General features: G+C 36.6%; 1 protein-coding gene across 1 annotated transcript; it reads left to right on the forward strand.

Annotated features, from left to right (window-relative positions):
* Positions 1–1,606: 1,606 nt before the first annotated feature.
* mtDNA-helicase (mitochondrial DNA helicase) lies at positions 1,607–18,690 on the forward strand. The gene is made up of 12 exons (XM_071658009.1): positions 1,607–1,739; positions 2,990–3,663; positions 4,478–4,647; positions 4,792–4,929; positions 6,258–6,408; positions 7,569–7,701; positions 9,310–9,460; positions 13,025–13,174; positions 14,429–14,617; positions 15,522–15,710; positions 16,875–17,006; positions 18,246–18,690. The coding sequence occupies exons 2-12, from the start codon at positions 3,009–3,011 to the stop codon at positions 18,438–18,440; spliced, it is 2,253 nt and encodes a 750-aa protein (XP_071514110.1). The 5' UTR covers positions 1,607–1,739; positions 2,990–3,008; the 3' UTR covers positions 18,441–18,690.
* Positions 18,691–19,736: the final 1,046 nt, after the last annotated feature.

The raw sequence follows: 19,736 nt of genomic DNA on the forward strand, positions 1-19,736 counted from the left end.
GAATGAGCAAGAAGCTGCTGGTGGTGGTGGTTGTGTAGGACAGGACTTACTCATCGGAGAAACAGAAATGGAACTGACCTTACACGACGATGATGGCTTTTAGATTAACACAATGACAGCAGTAAATGGACTGGCTGTATTATCCGAAAAACGTTGCATGTATTTGTTCCTTTAAGAATGGTACGTTTTCGTCAGTACTCATGAAATGGGTTCTCTAGTCCTCAGCGTCTTTTTAATTTCCTCTTTTGTGAACGTGTTGAGCATACGTTCACCTCTCAAGTATGAAGCAATGACACACGATCCACACATAATACTCGTGACACCGTTGAAGAACATGAACCCCTAGATTTGAATTGATGCTTTTCAAAGATATTTTTTCCCATATTTATTCGCAGTTACTCGCGTAGGCAAGGTAACACCAGGAGCAGACGAAGCAAGGCAACATTTGCTCACACGCACTCTTTAATTGTCATTCAGAATGCATCGAAAACAGACTCCATAACGTTATCACAAGCAAACCAGGGAGACCTTTCTATGGTTTCCCCAAAACGTGTTATATGCCTCAGTTCAGCCCCTTAAAGGCACTTCGCTCCCTACATTGCTCTAATTCGCTGTATCCTTTGTGTTTGAGCTTCGATATTTCTAAAGCCTCTTACTCCATCCTTCCATCTCGTCCTCGACTTCTTCCTCCTTGTTCCTCTATTTCTGAAACATATACTCGAAACTCCAGGTTTCGACCCCGTTACGGTTACTGTCAACTTCTAACCCTAAATGGGACTCACGAATTCTGTATTTTCTATGGTAAGTAGGGCAGAAGGTGAAAACACATTTGGTTTTATCTTATGTAGAGCCATTGGTCTCTCCAATACATGTGGAAGATGTTATTGGCCAGTTTCTGACTTTCAAGACGAATTCTGTAGTTTCTATGGTACAAGTCAGGGGGTGAAAATATATTTGCGTGTATATTGACTGGTAAAAGATAATGATGAAGTCTGATGTTCTCTGCAGTAAGAACGGAGAATGTTACTGAGCAGATACAGATATAAGAATCGAATTCTGTTATTTGCTGATCATTTATTTTCAATGACAAATTCTTTCTCTATAAGTCAGAATGCAAAAGTATAATTAGGTGCATTTTGACTTGTAGAAGGCAATGGAGGAGCCATGTTTTCACACAGTATGTGTGGTGAACTGAAATATTGTAGGCGAGACAGAATTAACCTATGAAATATTGGAATCCAGATACAGTAACGAGCAACTAACTTCTCAGTTTTCGTGAATGGAGAACAAGTAATTAGTCTCATTTACAGAAAACACAAACCAAGTAACTCACTTCTCATTTCCTAAAAATACATAACAAGTAATTAGTCTCATTTACAGAAAACACAAAACCAGTAACTCACTTCTCATTTCCTAAAAATATATGACAAGTAACTATCTTCTCACTTTCTAATATAGAGAAGTACCCAGTGACTATCTTCTCAGTTTCAGATAAAGCAGAATCTGTAACTAACTCCCACTGCGTAAATTGATTCCCACTGGAATAACTTTTTATAAATAACGAAAAAATGGTTCGCATCCGCAATCCGGATTCACACATCCAACCGTCGTTCGTAGAGTATGGTCAAGCGTCTGCTAGGTGTATGATGGTTGTGATGAATGTGAAGAGAAATATTGTCATGTTTTTACCTTGATGAATTGGAGACTTGTGTGTACTACATGCCAAGCTTGTGGTCCAGGTAATCATCATGTTGGTTATGGCGGTTGCAGGATATGTTACCTTTTACTGTTAATGTTACTGGCTGGGTCCTGTTGTGCATGGTTTGCATGACCATCTCAGCTGTTTGGGAATCATTTAATATCGTGTACGGAAGTGAAAAGAGGATATATTAATGGACTATAGAGAGGTTTAATGACAAGAGAAGTAGGTGATGATGACAGGGTGGATAGCCCTATGTGGATCAGGTGGATCAAGACATGATGGAGGCACGGGAGGAAAAAATACCGATATATTAATAGTAAAGAAAAATAATTAGATAAGTAAAGAATGAAGATAAAGAGGAAGAGCTAAAGATGGATTGTTGATACAGGTTTCGTATAGACAAAACGTGATAAATTTTAATGTTACCAACAACCACTTCAGCCAGCATCGAGATTTTGGTCTTCATTGCCAGTGTTGTGCTTAGGGAAGACAGTGCTAGTTGTGGAATGTGATTAATATAGTAAAAAATTTTTTTTTTTTTACCATATATGTTAAGGCAATAGTGGTCTGGATTATGGATATCGGAAAATGAGGGGTTAACCTCTTAATCAAGCACAAATTTCCTCATACTTCTAGAAATTGGGAGTTTTTCAAGTAGAAAACTCCTATTCTTATGAAATGAATGCACGTGATATAAGAATTAAAGAACAACAGCAAAACATGTGAAGTATCAACTCAAATGCAAAGGAAGGTAGTAAGAGGATGGATATACTGAAAACGAGGGTTATTTGTGGCCATGTTGCTTGATGCTGGTTGATCATGCAAGAAATAACATTGATGGATTGAGATGTGGTAAATTAACTGAACTAAGAGGGTGGACCAGGGTGCACTAAAGTGATTCGGGTATATAATATATATAATAGGGATGAGTGAACAGTTTGTAGGGCGTGACTGTGGATGGTAGACACTGGTTTGGTACAGTATACATAGCTGCAATGGATTGGATTAGTTCAAATGAGGTGATAGTTCTTATGTATCTGATGCATCATTTCCAAGATAGGAAAATCACTTTGTTAGAAAAGATGAAAATAGTAATAGTACGATGTAACTTTAGTCATATTTTCAACATGTGTATTTTGCTTTTCTAAATCATGGAAACATGAAGCATTTTTTACATTTATTTTAATGCAAGACAATACTTTACTAAGTAAACATAGCTTTTACTTATCTAATCGTATTTTTCATGTGTAAAATATAATACGCTAACGCCATTTTTTTGTATTATAGGGTTTGAAACTAAATCTAGATGTTGGTGCCGAAGGCTCTGACAAAAACATGTGGCATGCCAAGACACACTGTTGTCCACAAAAAGTTGGACATAGTAACACAACTGCTGCGGCATCTCCAGTTTAGGCCAAGTACTTTCTGCCTTTACAACGGCTACAAGAATGTATATGCTGCAAGAAAGATAGTTGCTTGCCAGTCTGGTTACCATGTGTCCAGTTCATCTTCAGTAGGCCCTCTGTCTTCCAATTTATTGCCAAGTATATTTAATTCTGCCTCAGCTTTTGAGAGAATACATGTGCATTTTTTTATTACCAGTGCTTTGCTGAAACAGACTGAATGCCTATTTACCCCCAAAAGGAAAGATTGTAGGAAAAACATAGTTTCTTGGCAAATATCAAATATCAGAAATTTTCACACAAGTGTCTTCAGGAAAGATATTCCAGAATATTTATATGGCAATGTAAGTGAAGTAAGCAGTGCAGAAAATGATTTGCTGGATGAAGAGCTGGAGGATGATGTGCATAATGACTTGGAAGATGATATTGTGGATTTCTTAACCTCTCGTCTTATATCATATGAAGAGACAGATACCAGCTTTGTCATCCATTGTCCAACTTGTTCCACAAAGGAATGTGATTCACGTGTACAGGGAATTTTTGTTGATAAAAATTCAGGTTAGTAACAACATATATCTATTGTTGCTATTGTGTTTTAGTAAAGAATTAGAATCTTTAATAGTGGTATGGTAATAACTTGTCATAGTAAGTTATGTGATGAGGAGAGAAAGTATTATTGGTTTGATTGGACCGAATTAGTATTTGAAGAGTGTAGGTGTTTGAAAGGCATGATCAGCAGGAATAAGGAAAAAGACTGATTGTAGGCTGTAATAGAATCTTGGATGATTGCGTACATGTCTCAGCTCCTTTTACCTGTTGTAGATAGCCAAAAAAATAAAGATTAGAGATGGATGACATATATTACAGTTGGAACTAGTAGAATGAACAGTAGAGAAGGAAGATATGTGATGTGAAAAACTATAAAAATAATGTGGAGCATACTTTTCAGTGTTTCGGAAACCATTATTCTAGTACTATAATTCTCTATGTCATTTTTTAACAAGTTTCTCACATTTGTTTCATATTATACCCACTGTTTGTTCTACCCATGCATATTTGGAAGGACTGTTCACACTCTTCATCATCATGTTAGTTTAAAAACTTAAAGTTTGTGATCAGGTCACCTCTCACTCTTCCTCATACTTGATGGACAAATTTAAGAGGTCTTACCTTTTCCTGTAACGTAGTTTTCTTAATGCAGCTACTGCACTATCTTTGCCACCTTGTGTGTGTATGTTTTCTAATGTTATTCTGGGAACTTATACTCCAGTTGATTCTGACAAGTGAAATGATTCAATTATTAGAATAATAAAAATGGACTTTGATCATGTAAAAATTTATGTTCATATAAAATTCCAACTGTTACTTTTAGGTTATTTTGTTTGTCCATGGTGCAGCCAAGATGGTACGTGGGAAAAACTGATGCTTCTTCTGAATGCTCATGAGGATTACCTCACCAAAGACCAACTCAGTGCTTACTTAGCAACCACATTGCCCATATCAGAGGTTGGGGAACTTGCCTTACAAGAGTCTCCACTTCAGGTGAGAATCAGCAAGCTAAAATTTTGAATCAAGGTAAAAATATTTCATTCAAGGTAAACAAATGCCCCCCCTGACTTATGATGGTTCGACATTTTCTAAAGTAATGGAGTTAATTATTATTTCACTTTTTTTTCCTCTTTACAGAGAGTGAGCAAAAGTACATTGGAGAAATTTGGTGCAAGATTAACGAGTGATGAAGCGCGGATAGTTGTCCCCATCACTACTGTTCATGGAGAAGTTGTGGGTTTTGAGAGCATTTCCTTACTTCACCAGATTCCCCAGGTAGAAAAGCATATATGGATGCCTTTGCTTTTTAAATGATATTTTCAATAGTATAATTGTACAGTTCAATTATTTATTAACCTTTATATATAGTTGATTCTGGTGCCAGATATAAAAACTGGTGACATTTGTTGAGTATATTTCTGAAGTGTTATTTTTCAGTTGTATGAAAAGCTGGCAATGAAACTAATTTGGAAGTTCAGTGAAAGTAAAGATATGCTGGTATACAAAGTAGAGAAATGAAGTGACTGTAGAAAGTATAGATGAACTGAACCTTGAAGCATTAATGGAATCATGTTATATGTCTTCTGCAATAATTAGCAATGAAAGTCATCTTGTGATTTTTTTTTTTTTTTTACATGGCATTGTTGGGTTTGTTTGTTGTCATTGCCTTTTCATCAGTCTATTATGTCAGTGTGTATGTTTTCATGAGTTTCACCTTAGTTTAATGAAGATACATTTGACCTGACCTTCGCTTATGGGGCAGGTCAACTGCATCAAGATATATAATTTATGCATTTGTTTCCTAACATATTAATAATTGTATAAGACCCATAACCCTGTTTTATATTTTACATGAATATATGCTCCTTATAAAAAGGTTTAATGTAGAACTTAACTTGGTCCATAAAGGAAATTCCACCTTTGGCCATCTTAATACTGTTCAGATGTTTTTGATATTTTCCAAACAGTATTTTCACTCATTCTGATTTCACTCCTAATAACTATGCTGCAGTGCAAGTCACACACATGTTCCCGGGAACACACTTCTAGTCTTCTTTTCCATTTGCAGATACTTAAGGATTAGTTTGTCTACTGTTGTCACTTGTCCGTCAGTCAGTTTGCCCATCATCCATTTGTTTGTTATTGAAAGTCACATGCAGATTTAATGAAGATGTGTTTCAATCGATCCTTTTAGGTTAGGCAAGGCACATTAGATTGTACTGTTAACTTTTTAGTTGATTAACAGCATTCAAAGTATTAATTAGCTTAATACCAATAACATTGGTTTGAGTTTTGCCTGAGTTATGCCCATTATAAGAAAGTTTATTGCAACCTAATATGACACATAACCTGTGGTCTTGGAACTAGATGCACAAGATTTTGTTATGTTCAGAACAGGATATCTGCTCATTCTTATTTCATATCCTGTCATTGTGCTGCATTGCAGCCAACATGAGTTACATGGTACATCTTCCTCTGTCAAGTCTTTTTGTATCTTGCCATCTGCAAACACCACTACTTCCAGCTGCCACGAATATTTTACAAATGCAACCACCGTATGATATCAGTAATGAAGCCTGCATTAATGATGTATGTTTTATTAGATTGTTCGTAGATATGTGGTTGGTGAGGTGCACGCGTTTGGACTGGCAAGCAGTAGCAGAAAACAGCAAAAAGTGATAGTGGTGCCTACTTGTTGTGATGTTCTTGCCCTAGCAGAGCACAACTTCCCTGCAGTGTCTCTTCCTTCTGCTAGTGAGTAATATAGTTTCCTTTTTATGTCAAATCTATTTTTGTCACAGTCACATTTGTGCCATCTTAAAAAGTATGTCCTACTGCCATGTGACATGTGCTCCCTTTTCTTCAAAGTTTCATTGTTCCCATTTGTGACATGATGAAGATACCAGCCATATTGTCTTTTATATACGTACTTTTGTGGTGCATAGATTTATGAAACACTCCTACTGTACAAATCATCCTTACCTTTGAAATACAGCTGAAAAGAAATTATTATTTACTATTATTTCAAACAACCTGATTTTATTGCATTCTGTTTATGTCTGACATTAAGTGCTGTGCATTTATCCACTAATAAACTGCACAGATCCTGAGTAACAGAGACTTTTTTTGGTCTTGGAAGATTCAGCCAAAGAAACTTTTTGGAAGGCTAAGTTGCATTGTGATGGAAAAAGAAAATTTAACATATTTGAATTTTGCTCCTTATTCGATGGACAAAATTTGACTTCGCTCTTCAAGCTCGGAACCTGGAAAAAGAGTGATGGTTCACATTTGCACTTTCCTGTGGTACTGGTGCACATAAAATTCTTTCAGCTCATGAATGGAAAATATACTGGTAACACTTGTTTACTGATTGGTATCTTAGCTACGTCTCTTCTTTGTACATCAACTGACAGTTCTATGTCTTCTATCTTATTCTTGTATTTCCCCTGACGATGTGATCATTACATGTAAGTGCATGTGGGAACTTATTATGTTCCATTTTCCTCATGGCTATGCATATATACTAGATCACACAAAGAAGTAGCATCATTTATACACCTCCATTCTCGACTTCTCATGTGCTGTGCACCAAAACTACAACCCGATTCACAGTAATTTAGAATTATTAATGCAAGTATTCTGTACGTAATTTATCCCTTCAGCAAAACCGAGTCCTAAAATTATATCTTTTTGCTTGATAAAGTCTGGAAAAGGTCCAAATTTTGACCTTCCAGTAAGTGCTTAAACCCTAATGATAGATTAGTTGCAGTGCATTTGGCACTGCATATTTAATTTACTGTTTGGGTCTCATTTGGTTACCATCCATTTACCCACAGGAAATAGGATCTGCATGAGATCCCACTTTATTTAGCAGTAAAATATTTTATCTAACAATATATATCTCTTATCTGTAGATGCTGAGGCACTTCAGGACTACTTACTCAACTGTGGGAAGAATGAAGTAATGCTGTGGTTTAGAGGGGAGGCTCCACCCCGGCCATTTACCATGTCCCTAATTCAGGCAGGAGTAACCTGCTTCGTTATCCAGTAAGTAAACAGTGTGTGAATTATCATTATAAATTGGGAATTAAACTGATAAAATGAGTTACTTTGTTCTTATTGCCTAGAGTGCTGTTTACTTTCTTGATTTGCCAGATTTTTTACTGTGACTTAAACTGACTTACCAGACTTTAGCTGCCTCTGCTTCTGTTCAGAATACTAGAGAATTGAAATAACAGTAAAGGTATTATTCTATAACTCCTACTCAGCATATTAATTCCACATGCTATGAAAAAGGTCATAACATGACACGATGTGGGTCAGTCTTATAAGCATCACATGATGATGGCCACTGTCCTACAAGAAATATCATATGATGTTGGCTAGTATCATAAAATAAACTGCATGATGTTGGTGGCGATTTAACTGTTAAATTACTATAATCTTCATTTGACAATGGACAGTTTATTGCTCATGCTCTCAGTTGACTATTAGATAGTTTCCGCCCTTATGTGAATTCACAGCTAACATTTGATTCTGCCTGTCATCCATAAATATCACTTGCATTCTCTTTTGTCATGGCTGGAAAAATACATCTATTCATTAGAATAAATATATATAATGCAAGTCCACACTCCATATGCAAATGACTTGACTGAAGATATGGACTACTACCTAAATATGTTTGTATATGATGCAAAGGTCATGAGAGATGTGAAAAGTATGGAGGAATTCATCACCTTATAAGGAGACTGTCAGGAACTGCAAAGCTGGATTGAAACATGTTTGACAGAATCCACCCCAGGTAGATGTTAAGGATGGGACAAAGTGAAAGACCTCAACATGATTATTTTGTAGAAGGGAATAAGCTTCAGGATTTTTCATGTAACAAAGACTTCAACTTTCACCCCAATATGATTATTATGTAGAAGGGAATAAGCTTCAGGATTTTTCATGTTACAAAGACTTCAAGAGTTGGTGCCATTCCTGACTTGTTGCACAAATCCCACATTTGGAGAATAGTCAGGGAGACCTATTGTCTGCAGGCAAATCTTAGAATAGCTCTCAGTATGTGGATATAGAAATGTTTAGCAAGCTCTCGATATACTACATAAGACCTAAAGTAGGGTATGCCTCTCAAGATTGGTCATCACACAATGAATAGAGAAGGTCCATGGTAGGGCAAAAAAAAAAAAGGGAACCAGAATTAAGAAAGTTTAGCTACGGGGCTTATACTATGTCCTAAATTTGCCCTTTTTGAAAGAGAAAAGAGTGTAGGCATGACTTAATCACAACCTTAGAGTTTCTAAACCATAATGATGATATAGACAGTGAATAGTTCTTCAAAAGAGGTAAGGATAGGGCAACCAAAGGACATTGCATGAAATTAAGGAAGAAAATTGCTAAAAATAGATGCATTAAAGTACTGCTATTGGATAAAAGTGATGGACGAAAGGAATGAAATTACCGAGGACATTGCTAATGCAGACAACATACAATGCAAGTTGTATAATAGTAGAGAATATTCAAGAGAAGAGTCCCAATGAGTGTATAACTCCCAACTTTTTAGAGTACTTATAGATGATTACACACACACACACACAAATGGTTCCAAAATGCTTGGACATTTTATATTGTTTTGATTCATCTTCTCAGGTCAGAAGACAGTGATTGCCCTGTGCATAGAAAATCACTGGTTGAAATTAAGGACTCACTAAAGAATGCTGTTTCTGTGGTGTCAGAGACAATAACCACCTTCCATCAACTCAAGGATAAGATTTATCACCGACTCATACATAAAGAAGAGGTAATCATGCTTCGAGTTTAGTTGTAGTATTAAAAGAAGTATGTTTAGTATGCATTGCATTGTGAGGACAGTTTTAGAAATGCTGATTAGTTTTATTTTTAAGAGCAAAACAGAAAAAACTTGCTTGAAATATCTTCAAGGTTCATTTTATATATTACTCTATATAACAAATTCAAAGAACAGTATGCTTGCTTCTGCCTACACAATAATTAAAAATCAGTAGTGAATGCTTCTCAGAATGCATAAAGAAGCCACAACGTTGTTGGAGCATAGTTAATGGCAGCACATTTGGCAAGATCTTATTCTGTAAGCTCCAGATTATATTTGCCCAAAGCCTCATCTTCACATGGTAGATATAATTTATTAGATTTTCAGAATTTAGTTTTACTGTTGACAGCTCAGAAGAACTTAAGTTAAATACTTAATTTTACATTCAGCACAATACACTATCATTCATAAAAAGGAATTGATGTGGATTACATTACTCTATTACATACATGTAGATATATTACGGCAGACATTCAATATTATACTTGTGATGGAATTCAGTTTGAAAAGATCCCTTGCAACTGGTGCTCACTTTTTGCCTAGTCAAATCTTTTTAATTCTTTCTTTATTCATTTTTGAAGAGAAACATTTATTTGTCCATTCAAGGATTTGTTACAGTGATGAACATCTCTTCTTTAAGAACTTGCCATACAGGCTCAACCTAGTATTTAAATTATAACCCATGATGGTACGAGGGTGACCTTTACCCAAGCCTTTCTTGGAGACCTGATGTTAGGATTTGATTGGATTATAGAATTTAGGCTTATAAGCCAAGGACTGGAGCATCTAAGGCTGCTCAGCACTAGATGTTGGGGGAAATTAATGGAAGAGGACTTTGGCATTTGTTTAATACCTAAGAGAGCTAGTTTCTGGTGTGCGTATGGATCACGTACAGAAGATATATGTTGCTACATACGGATGTTGCCCTTTTTTCCCCCAATAAGCCATTCTTGTAGGCATGCTTTCATTCTCAGAAGGAGAAAAATGTATGTTTAGAAGTTTGAAAACCTTTTTCTCTTCAAATCAGTTTCCCATAAGCAGCTTTTCAGTGTTCCCTACCCTGGTCTGCCTCACCCTCTGTCCTTTCCAAAATCCTTCTTTTGCCACTTTGTCCATTTTTAGGTTGATTCATGTGATCAGCATATTGTTAGCTGCTGGATGGATCAATCTCCATTAATAATGAGCAGGCCTTTGACTTCATTTTGGTGGGAAATGCTTACTCTAACCCACCGATTAGATGGAGTTTTTAGATCTTAAACATACCTGACACTCACTTTGAACATTCCTCCTCTTGCATACATCATAAGCACATATGCATTCTAATTGCTAATTGGTAAAGTGTGTGGAAGAAGAAAGTTGAGAGTAAATGTGAATAAGAGCAAGGTTATTAGGTACAGTAGGGTTGAGGGTCAAGTCAATTGGGAGGTGAGTTTGAATGGAGAAAAACTGGAGGAAGTGAAGTGTTTTAGATACCTGGGAGTGGATCTGGCAGCGGATGGAACCATGGAAGCAGAAGTGGATCATAGGGTGGGGGAGGGGGCGAAAATTCTGGGGGCCTTGAAGAATGTGTGGAAGTCGAGAACATTATCTCGGAAAGCAAAAATGGGTATGTTTGAAGGAATAGTGGTTCCAACAATGTTGTATGGTTGCGAGGCGTGGGCTATGGATAGAGTTGTGCGCAGGAGGATGGATGTGCTGGAAATGAGATGTTTGAGGACAATGTGTGGTGTGAGGTGGTTTGATCGAGTGAGTAACGTAAGGGTAAGAGAGATGTGTGGAAATAAAAAGAGCGTGGTTGAGAGAGCAGAAGAGGGTGTTTTGAAGTGGTTTGGGCACATGGAGAGGATGAGTGAGGAAAGATTGACCAAGAGGATATATGTGTCGGAGGTGGAGGGAACGAGGAGAAGAGGGAGACCAAATTGGAGGTGGAAAGATGGAGTGAAAAAGATTTTGTGTGATCGGGGCCTGAACATGCAGGAGGGTGAAAGGAGGGCAAGGAATAGAGTGAATTGGAGCGATGTGGTATACCGGGGCTGACGTGCTGTCAGTGGATTGAATCAAGGCATGTGAAGCGTCTGGGGTAAACCATGGAAAGCTGTGTAGGTATGTATATTTGCGTGTGTGGACGTATGTATATACATGTGTATGGGGGGGGTTGGGCCATTTCTTTCGTCTGTTTCCTTGCGCTACCTCGCAAACGCGGGAGACAGCGACAAAGTATTAAAGAAAAAAAAAAAAATGCAGGATATAGCTACCTCTCAGATAAAAGTTATAATGCAAAATTATTAATCGGCACATTTTCAAATATTGCTGTTTTAGTCATCACTTACATGTATGGATAGGTTCAGTGACTGAATAGCCTGTGAAACATTCTGCACTTACCAGTTTTCTACATTTAACCCTGAAACATTGGCTGAAATCAACATGTTTTGTTGGTTAAAAACTGCTGACATCAATGATGTTCTGTCTTTTCCCCTATCTCTCGGAATATCCAGCAAACTCATTATACTGTTAGAGGTCTTCTCCATCACCAAGAAGGTACAGGAATATATTTGATCCTTGATAGCCTTACAACTACCATTATAAGTGCATGGCTATTCACCTACCAATAGGGTGTGTGTGTACACAGTGACCCCATGGAAAATATGTGAGGAAGCAAGCAACTTTACATGGTGAATTTAGTAGGATTATGTACGAGGGAGGGAGGTCTGCATTACCAACTGAACTCACACTTATGGAAGAAATTGTGTAACAGTTGTGCCTAATTTTTCTCTTGGGTTATTTTGAGGTAATGGAAGACTTAGGTAATTGATGCATAGTAAAGAGTTAGAGTACCTCCAAAGAAAAAATTCTTTAACATCTTTATATGTGCCAGCCACTTGATGTACTCGTACTTAATTGTAATGTAAGATATGATGTTTCTACTTACATCCATCTTATTCACATCCAATATTGTACCTTTGTGTGAAATAAGAGTGTGTATGAAATTAGTGCAAAATAAGAGTGTGTATGAAATTAGAGTGTTCAGTATAGAGTAACAAATCCTACACTATCCTCCTAACACTTGCCAGCCAATCTTCCTTTCCCCAAATGTCAGCTTGAAATGTATAATATTTTGATATATTTTCATATTCTTAGCACTAATTTTATACCTGTGTATGAAATTAGAGTACAGTTGGAAACAATGCTCAGTAGCAGTAAAGAAATGTCATTCCCATTTATACCTGTTGTGTTAAGAGCTCTCAAACATATATTTCACACCCACGCTAGGTACTCACCACTGGACCTGGCTAACACAGTAACACTACAACTGTGTATTTTCTATTACATTCTTTTCTCAACTTGATGGAATTTTTGAATGATGCCAACCATATAAGGATTAAGAATTGTAAACAGCACATTTGACAGTGAGAATGAATACTGTGAAATGTGTATTTCATTGATTTCAAAAATTTGTTGTAAAATTCAACTGGTAACCCTATACTTACAATTAAAGTATTTACTTGTTGTTTACAGACATGTGGGGTGAAATGGAAGAGGTTTACTGAGCTTAATGAACTCTTATTGGGACACCGACTGGGAGAAATGACTGTTCTGACTGGTCCCACAGGATCAGGCAAGACTACATTTATGGCAGAATATTCCCTTGATCTCTGCAGCCAGGGGGTCAGTGGCATTCATGTTTCAGTGTTTCAAGGGAAATTCCATGTGCAGCATATTTGAGATATATATATTAGACATCCAGCAATACTGTTAAGTAGGTTTTCCACTGCTCTTATATACTGATGTAGTGTGATAAGTACCACTTTATCTACGGAAAAATTCTAAAGAATTCTCAGTTATGTAGACATTGCATACTTCCACTTGGATCTTCTGTGCTGCTTTGCATTTTAAATAGATGTGGTTTTGAGGGGATTTTTGAGATGATTACAGCCAATAAAAAATAATCATATGCAGACTTATCAGTAGACTGTAAAATTATTTTGAATATGATATTTGAAGAAGACTCAGTCTCCATGGCAGTTGAGTGAAGTGTAAATAGAGATTTAAGTCCCAAGGTATAAATGCCAATGATGTGCTGGTTTCAAACAGCTGTGTTTGAGCAACTCAAAATATTTTTTCAAAACATTTTTCCCGTATTTCAAAATTTGAGTCTCAGTTCATTTGTGAAGAATGCCTTTTTGACTGTCATGCACAGAAAGGGTAAGTATTGAGGTTTGGAAGGGCTACATGAGATTGCATCTATATGGGAATAGGTTTGAGTGAAAAAATAAATTTGAAAAGCACATCACTCACTTTACACTTTCAAAAATTGTACTCCCCCCCCATTTTCAGTAAATTTTGCCATCTTTTATCCAATGACAGTCCTCTTATGATTTAATGCCCCTCAAAAAAAATCATTAGCATTTCTGTGTACATATCTAGCCATAAATGCATTTTAAATGTGACAATTTTAGTCATGCTCATGAGTCATATTTTGCCAAACATCCAGAACAGAAATTTCTTAATACTGTCATTGTATATAAGTGGTTGTACTACCCTATTTTCAAGTGGTATTGGTGTGAAGCCTAAGCACTAAAAAGAGAATTTTGGTGATATGTATTAAGTGAAACTTTGGTTTCAGATTGTCCAAAAAGAAAAAGAATATTTTTATATACCTACCAGATGAAAATGTGAAATCAGGAAGTGATTTTACTGTTAGGGAAGAAATGATTTGAGATGTTCAGTCCACAAGAATATAGGTGTAATAGGACTGAAAAGGATGTAAAAGGAGTTTAATAATTTAATCAACTCAACAGTTAAAAATAATAAAAAACATAATTTTGTAGAGATTGGATTAATTTCTAATTCTATTAAGCAAATTCTACTTTCTTAAGTAAAAGCAAGTGATGCTGTACTTATCAGATATATATTTAACAGGTAAATACATTGTGGGGTAGCTTTGAAGTGAGTATTGTACGTTTATGTGAGATGATGCTACAGCAGTTTAGCGGAGCACCCCTTCCACAGGACTCCACTTCATTCAACACTTTGGCTTCAGAGTTCTCCACTTTGCCTCTTCACTTCCTCACCTACCATGGACAGCAGAGTGCAACCTCTGTGTTAAAGGTAACCATATTGATATATTTCCTCAAGAAAAAATTGATGAAATATATTGCTTTATAGATATTAGTATTGAGATGCAGCTATTTGAATATAATTCAGAGAATGAATGAGAAAAAAATGAGAACTGAGAGCAATATGTAAAACAGGCTCCAAAGTGAGGTTGAAAATTTTCCCAGATATCTGTTAATAGTATGCCTGGGAATGTAACTTAATAGGTTGCTGGATGAAAGGTGGTAAAGGACAGCATCCATGCAAGACTTTGACATTTTTGTACATTTCAGATTTTCCCCTGCCAGGTGCAGAATGTAAAGTAAGCATATTATGTGCTCATGTATTGAGGAAATGACAAAACTGCTTTCCTTCACTATTGCAATCATTCAATTACATGTCAAAGTGTGATTTGGATCTGTCATGTGAATATCAACCATTCTCATGAATAGGCTGAAATAAGGTTTTCTGTATACATCTGTATGTGCTCTAACTGCTATCTGCCTTTCTGATGACAGTTCATGAATGATTATTACAAAAGCACAGTAAACTCCTGGTCTCTACTCCATTAGCACTACAGAATTTATGAGTGAAAAATTTAGTTTCTTGCCTCATGTCAACATATTTATCTTGGTTATTACCATGGTTTATACTGTTCTGTCATATGTACAGTTTTCTGCCTGGATACTTTAATTTATGTACATCATTTGCTTTCATAACAATATGTCTTATTCAAATACTTCTTGGAAACTCAAAGGAATATTATGGTTAGAAGCAAGAGTCAGAAGCCAGTCAGTTGGTTCATTAATCATGGACAACAGTAGCTAGGTTCAATAAAACTGAACTGTGGAAAAAAAATTTCATCTGTATTTATGACTGAAAACAGCTCATGTTCTGAATCCTATTCCAATTTTTTCAGGCAATGACTGAGGCTGTCAAAGTATGGGGAATCAAGCATGTGATAATTGATAATCTGCAGTTTATGTTGGGTACAAATGAACATGCAGCAGTTGATAGATGGTGGGAACAGGACAAAGCAGTAACAGCCTTTCGACGTTTTGCAACGTTTCACAATTGTCACGTTACCCTCATTGTGCACCCAAAAAAGGTGGGCAATAATTCATCCCTTTCACTTTTACATTACTGTCATACACTTGGGATCAGAGTCCTACAATGAGATGTGTTGGGATGTTTCCTGACCTATTCTAAACCTCTTGGAGCAGCCATGAGCCATGTACATAGGTACCATATGTCACAGCAATAATAGTTCACCTAAGAAATTTTCACTTGTCATGAACCTAGCAAACACTATGGTGGAAGGACTGTTATCAGAGAATGCATGTGCAGCTGTGAGAGTGATACTTATGCATCTGACAGCCACAAACATAAACATGTAATACCATAGGAAGAAATTAGATGCAATTTTGATGAAAAGTAGTGATTTAGAGAAATATGGTGATGATGATAATTACTATGATGATCCTTTTTGCTATCTATCTATATCTCTGATGCTCATTCCCTTTGGGAATTCCCTCAAGGGGGTTGCCATGGCAAAAGTCTCCTTATCTGGTGAACATTTGTGCCACCTCTTAGCCTTTTATTGCCTCACCCATAACAGGCAACTGGCAGAGGGCAACTGTAGCACAGTCTTTCCAGAGGCTCCAACCTAATGTTTCAACCAAACCACCACTTTCTAATGTTTCTACCAAACTACTTCAACCTGATGATTCTATCAGCTACCACTACCTAATATTTCAACCTACTACTGCTACCAAATGCCTATGCTTAAATGTTTCTACTAACTACTACATAAAGTTCCTATTTAATGTTCCTACCTACTACTTCTGTCTGTTGCTCCTGACTAGCACATAGCACTCACTGCAGGAAAATTTAGTCATGAAGAATGACTTGTGTGAGTTAAGTGTTGTCACATGCTTTGTGTGACAAGGAAAGATTGTGTTTATGGACAAAATGTCAGTGGTCCACATTTGGGTGAGGGAGAAAGACAGCTACCTAGGTCAGAGGAGTACAACTTGATAACCAATGATGAGCAGGATCACAATACAGATGTCACTCTCTCTCCTGATACCCAAGCCGTTAGTATTAGTAATATACCTTCCTGGTCACTGGGTCCCTACCAACTACAACCAACCTTTTCAAACAAAAATTAATTGAATTAGTTCTGAACGTAGGATTAGTTTGTTTCATTGTTTAAAATATCCTTTACCACATTGTAATTTCATGTTTTTCTTAACCTCATCACCTTGACCAGGTTCCAGATGGTCAGCCGCTGAGCATTGGGAGTGTATTTGGAGGTGCAAAGGTAACACAGGAAGCTGACAATGTCCTCATCTTACAAGTTAAGGATGGATTAACAATCAACCAGTCCAGAAAAATATTACAGGCATGTATATTTGATGCAATTTTTTTTTTAAAGCAAGGTGCTGAAATGGTCTGGATATGGAAGGAATGTGTCAGAAGTGGAGGGAACAAGGAAAACAGGGAGATCAAATTGGAGATGGAGGGATGGAGTGAAAAACATTTTAAGCGATTGGTGCCTGAATATGCTGGAGGGTGAAAGGTGTGTACAAGATAGATTGAGTTGGAACTATATGGTATACAGGGGTCAGAGTGCTGTCAATGGACAACCAGGGATTAAGAAGCATTTAGGGTAAATCATGGAAAAGTCTGTGGGGCTTAGTTGTGAAGCTGTGGTTTCAATGCACTGCACTACACATGACAGCAAGAGAATGGATGAGAGCAAATATAGCCTTCCTTTGTCTGTTCCTTGCTCTTCCTCGCTAACGCAAGAAACGATGATCATGTATGAAAATAAATATATATATATTGTGAAAGGTATACATAATGAATGCTGCTGCTCTCCATCCTTCAGTAAAAGTCTTATTAATGAAAATTTTGTAAGTTTATGGAGTTCCAGATGGGAATGAATCACAGATATAGATAGATAGATTCAGAGTAGAAACAATTACCACAGCATTATTGCATATATCTTAGTAATTTTACTAGTGCTCATTGTGATAATTTTTTTATATATATTAGCCACTTCCCATTTTAGTGAGGTAGTGTTTGTCAGGAACTGACAAAGAAATGGCTTCATTTGCTCACATCCACTCTCAAGCTTTCATGTATAATGCATCAAAACCAGAGCCCCCTATTCACAACCATGCCCCACAGACCTTTCCTTGATTTCTCCAGTTGCTTTGTAAGATAATTTTTAGTAAAAGTATGTGAATTGAAATAAAAGTAAAATTACAAAAAAATATGGATGTGTACTTGAATTAGCATATGCAGTGTAAATCTGTGCCTGAAAAGTGATAGAAAAAGTGTACTATGCTCAAAAGTATGGATCTGTGTGTAATCGCACTTGGAGAAAAATATTGCATAGACAGACCCACATACCTCAACATGGTCCATTCAAAACCATACCATACTAATATAGAGGAAAGTATACTCCTTTTTCAGTTTTTCTGTACATATGCTCTGTATGGATTTTTTTCTTTCTTATCTTTACGATTAACTTGTGCAAAAATATCAACATAGTTTGTGTTACAGAGAGTGGAATGTCATGTGTTAACTGATGATTTCATAACAATAACTGATACAATATATTGTTTATTTACAGGTGGTAAAAAATCGGTATGGAGGTCAGTTAGGAGTGTTGCCATTAAAATTTCATAAAGAGTCCCTTACATTTTCTTCGTGTTTCCGTCAGAAGAATAAAGACAAAATGCACACCAAGGTTGATGCTCAAAATAACATGACAGCATCATCTTTACGCAAGCTAAGTGTGAGGGGATTTCAGGAATTTGAAAACTAATAGCTTTTCCACAAAATCATGTGCAAGTTATAAAGGGAAAACCTCATTAATAGGTTCTGTAATGATTCACAAGATCATGAATTCCTCTACTTCACTGAATAGCAGTTAATGAGAAGTGAAATTGTTGTAGTTACTGGTACTACAGGTGTACAGAGGCACTGAATAGTTGCATTGTAAATTGTAAAATGTTTTGTATTTTTCATACAGTTTAAAGTGTTTCCATACGGTGAATAAAAGTTGAGAAATCTCAGTAGACTGTACCTACCCATTCAATAGCATGCTTTGATTTTGTTCTCATTTTGTTTGATGTTTCTGACAACAAAATAAGGAGACATGATTATTACTTGTCTGAGAATGTAAGCAGTGTAGGTCCAAACAAGAAGTCAAAGTACCAGATGAAAGGGTAATCTTACACAAATGGCTCATGCATTCATCTATTACGGAGTAAGCTGACTAGAATACACCATTCCAGACTTTTATTGCCAATACATGGAAAGATTATCAGAGCATAAATCTTCAGTAACAATGAACAACACTCTCCATGCTTAATAGCAACAAAAATTTATGTCTACGTGGCCAACACAGTAACTCGGTACATACACAGGTCCTTAAACGTTATCCTGTGCAGTGACTACATCAATGGATGGACTAAATCTAAGTCAGCTCATGGAAATCAGAGCCCAGTAAAATACATTTTATTGGACGAAGTGATCTCTGTTTAAAAATATGAATTTCCATTTCAAGTGTTCTGTATCATACAGTGTACTTTACCTCCATCACCATCCAATCCATAAACACTATATGGGTAGTAATTAATAATCATTTAAACTGGGTAGCATCGTATCATTTGAAACCTTTAAATCCTAAAAATGAAATGGTAATACAGGTACACCACCGATTTTCCGGCAACTGATGGTTCAGCACCTCCTTTAGCATGGACAAAATTACGTGAGGGAACTTGAAATTACCGCGGCCACCAGACTAGTTTACTGGGCAGCCACAGATGGCATTGTGTGTAGGGTGCACTTATTTACATTCTTTATACTGTACTTGTTGGTGGTGATATCGCAATTCTGTGAGATTCTAAACTTATTTTGCTTAGATTTAACCCTAGCTTTGGCTTCTCAGACATATGAGAGTGCCAGTTGTGGTGTCAAATGTAAACACCAGTCCAGATCAATCCAAGAAAAAGAAAAAATGGACCATGATGTTTCGGTGCGTAAGCTGCGTGACATCTACAGTATTGATTCATCAACCGTTTATCATATAAAGAAGCAAAGGGTGAAAGTATTGAGA

Source organism: Panulirus ornatus, chromosome 65, assembly GCF_036320965.1.
Source record: "Panulirus ornatus isolate Po-2019 chromosome 65, ASM3632096v1, whole genome shotgun sequence".
Taxonomy (NCBI): domain Eukaryota; kingdom Metazoa; phylum Arthropoda; class Malacostraca; order Decapoda; family Palinuridae; genus Panulirus; species Panulirus ornatus.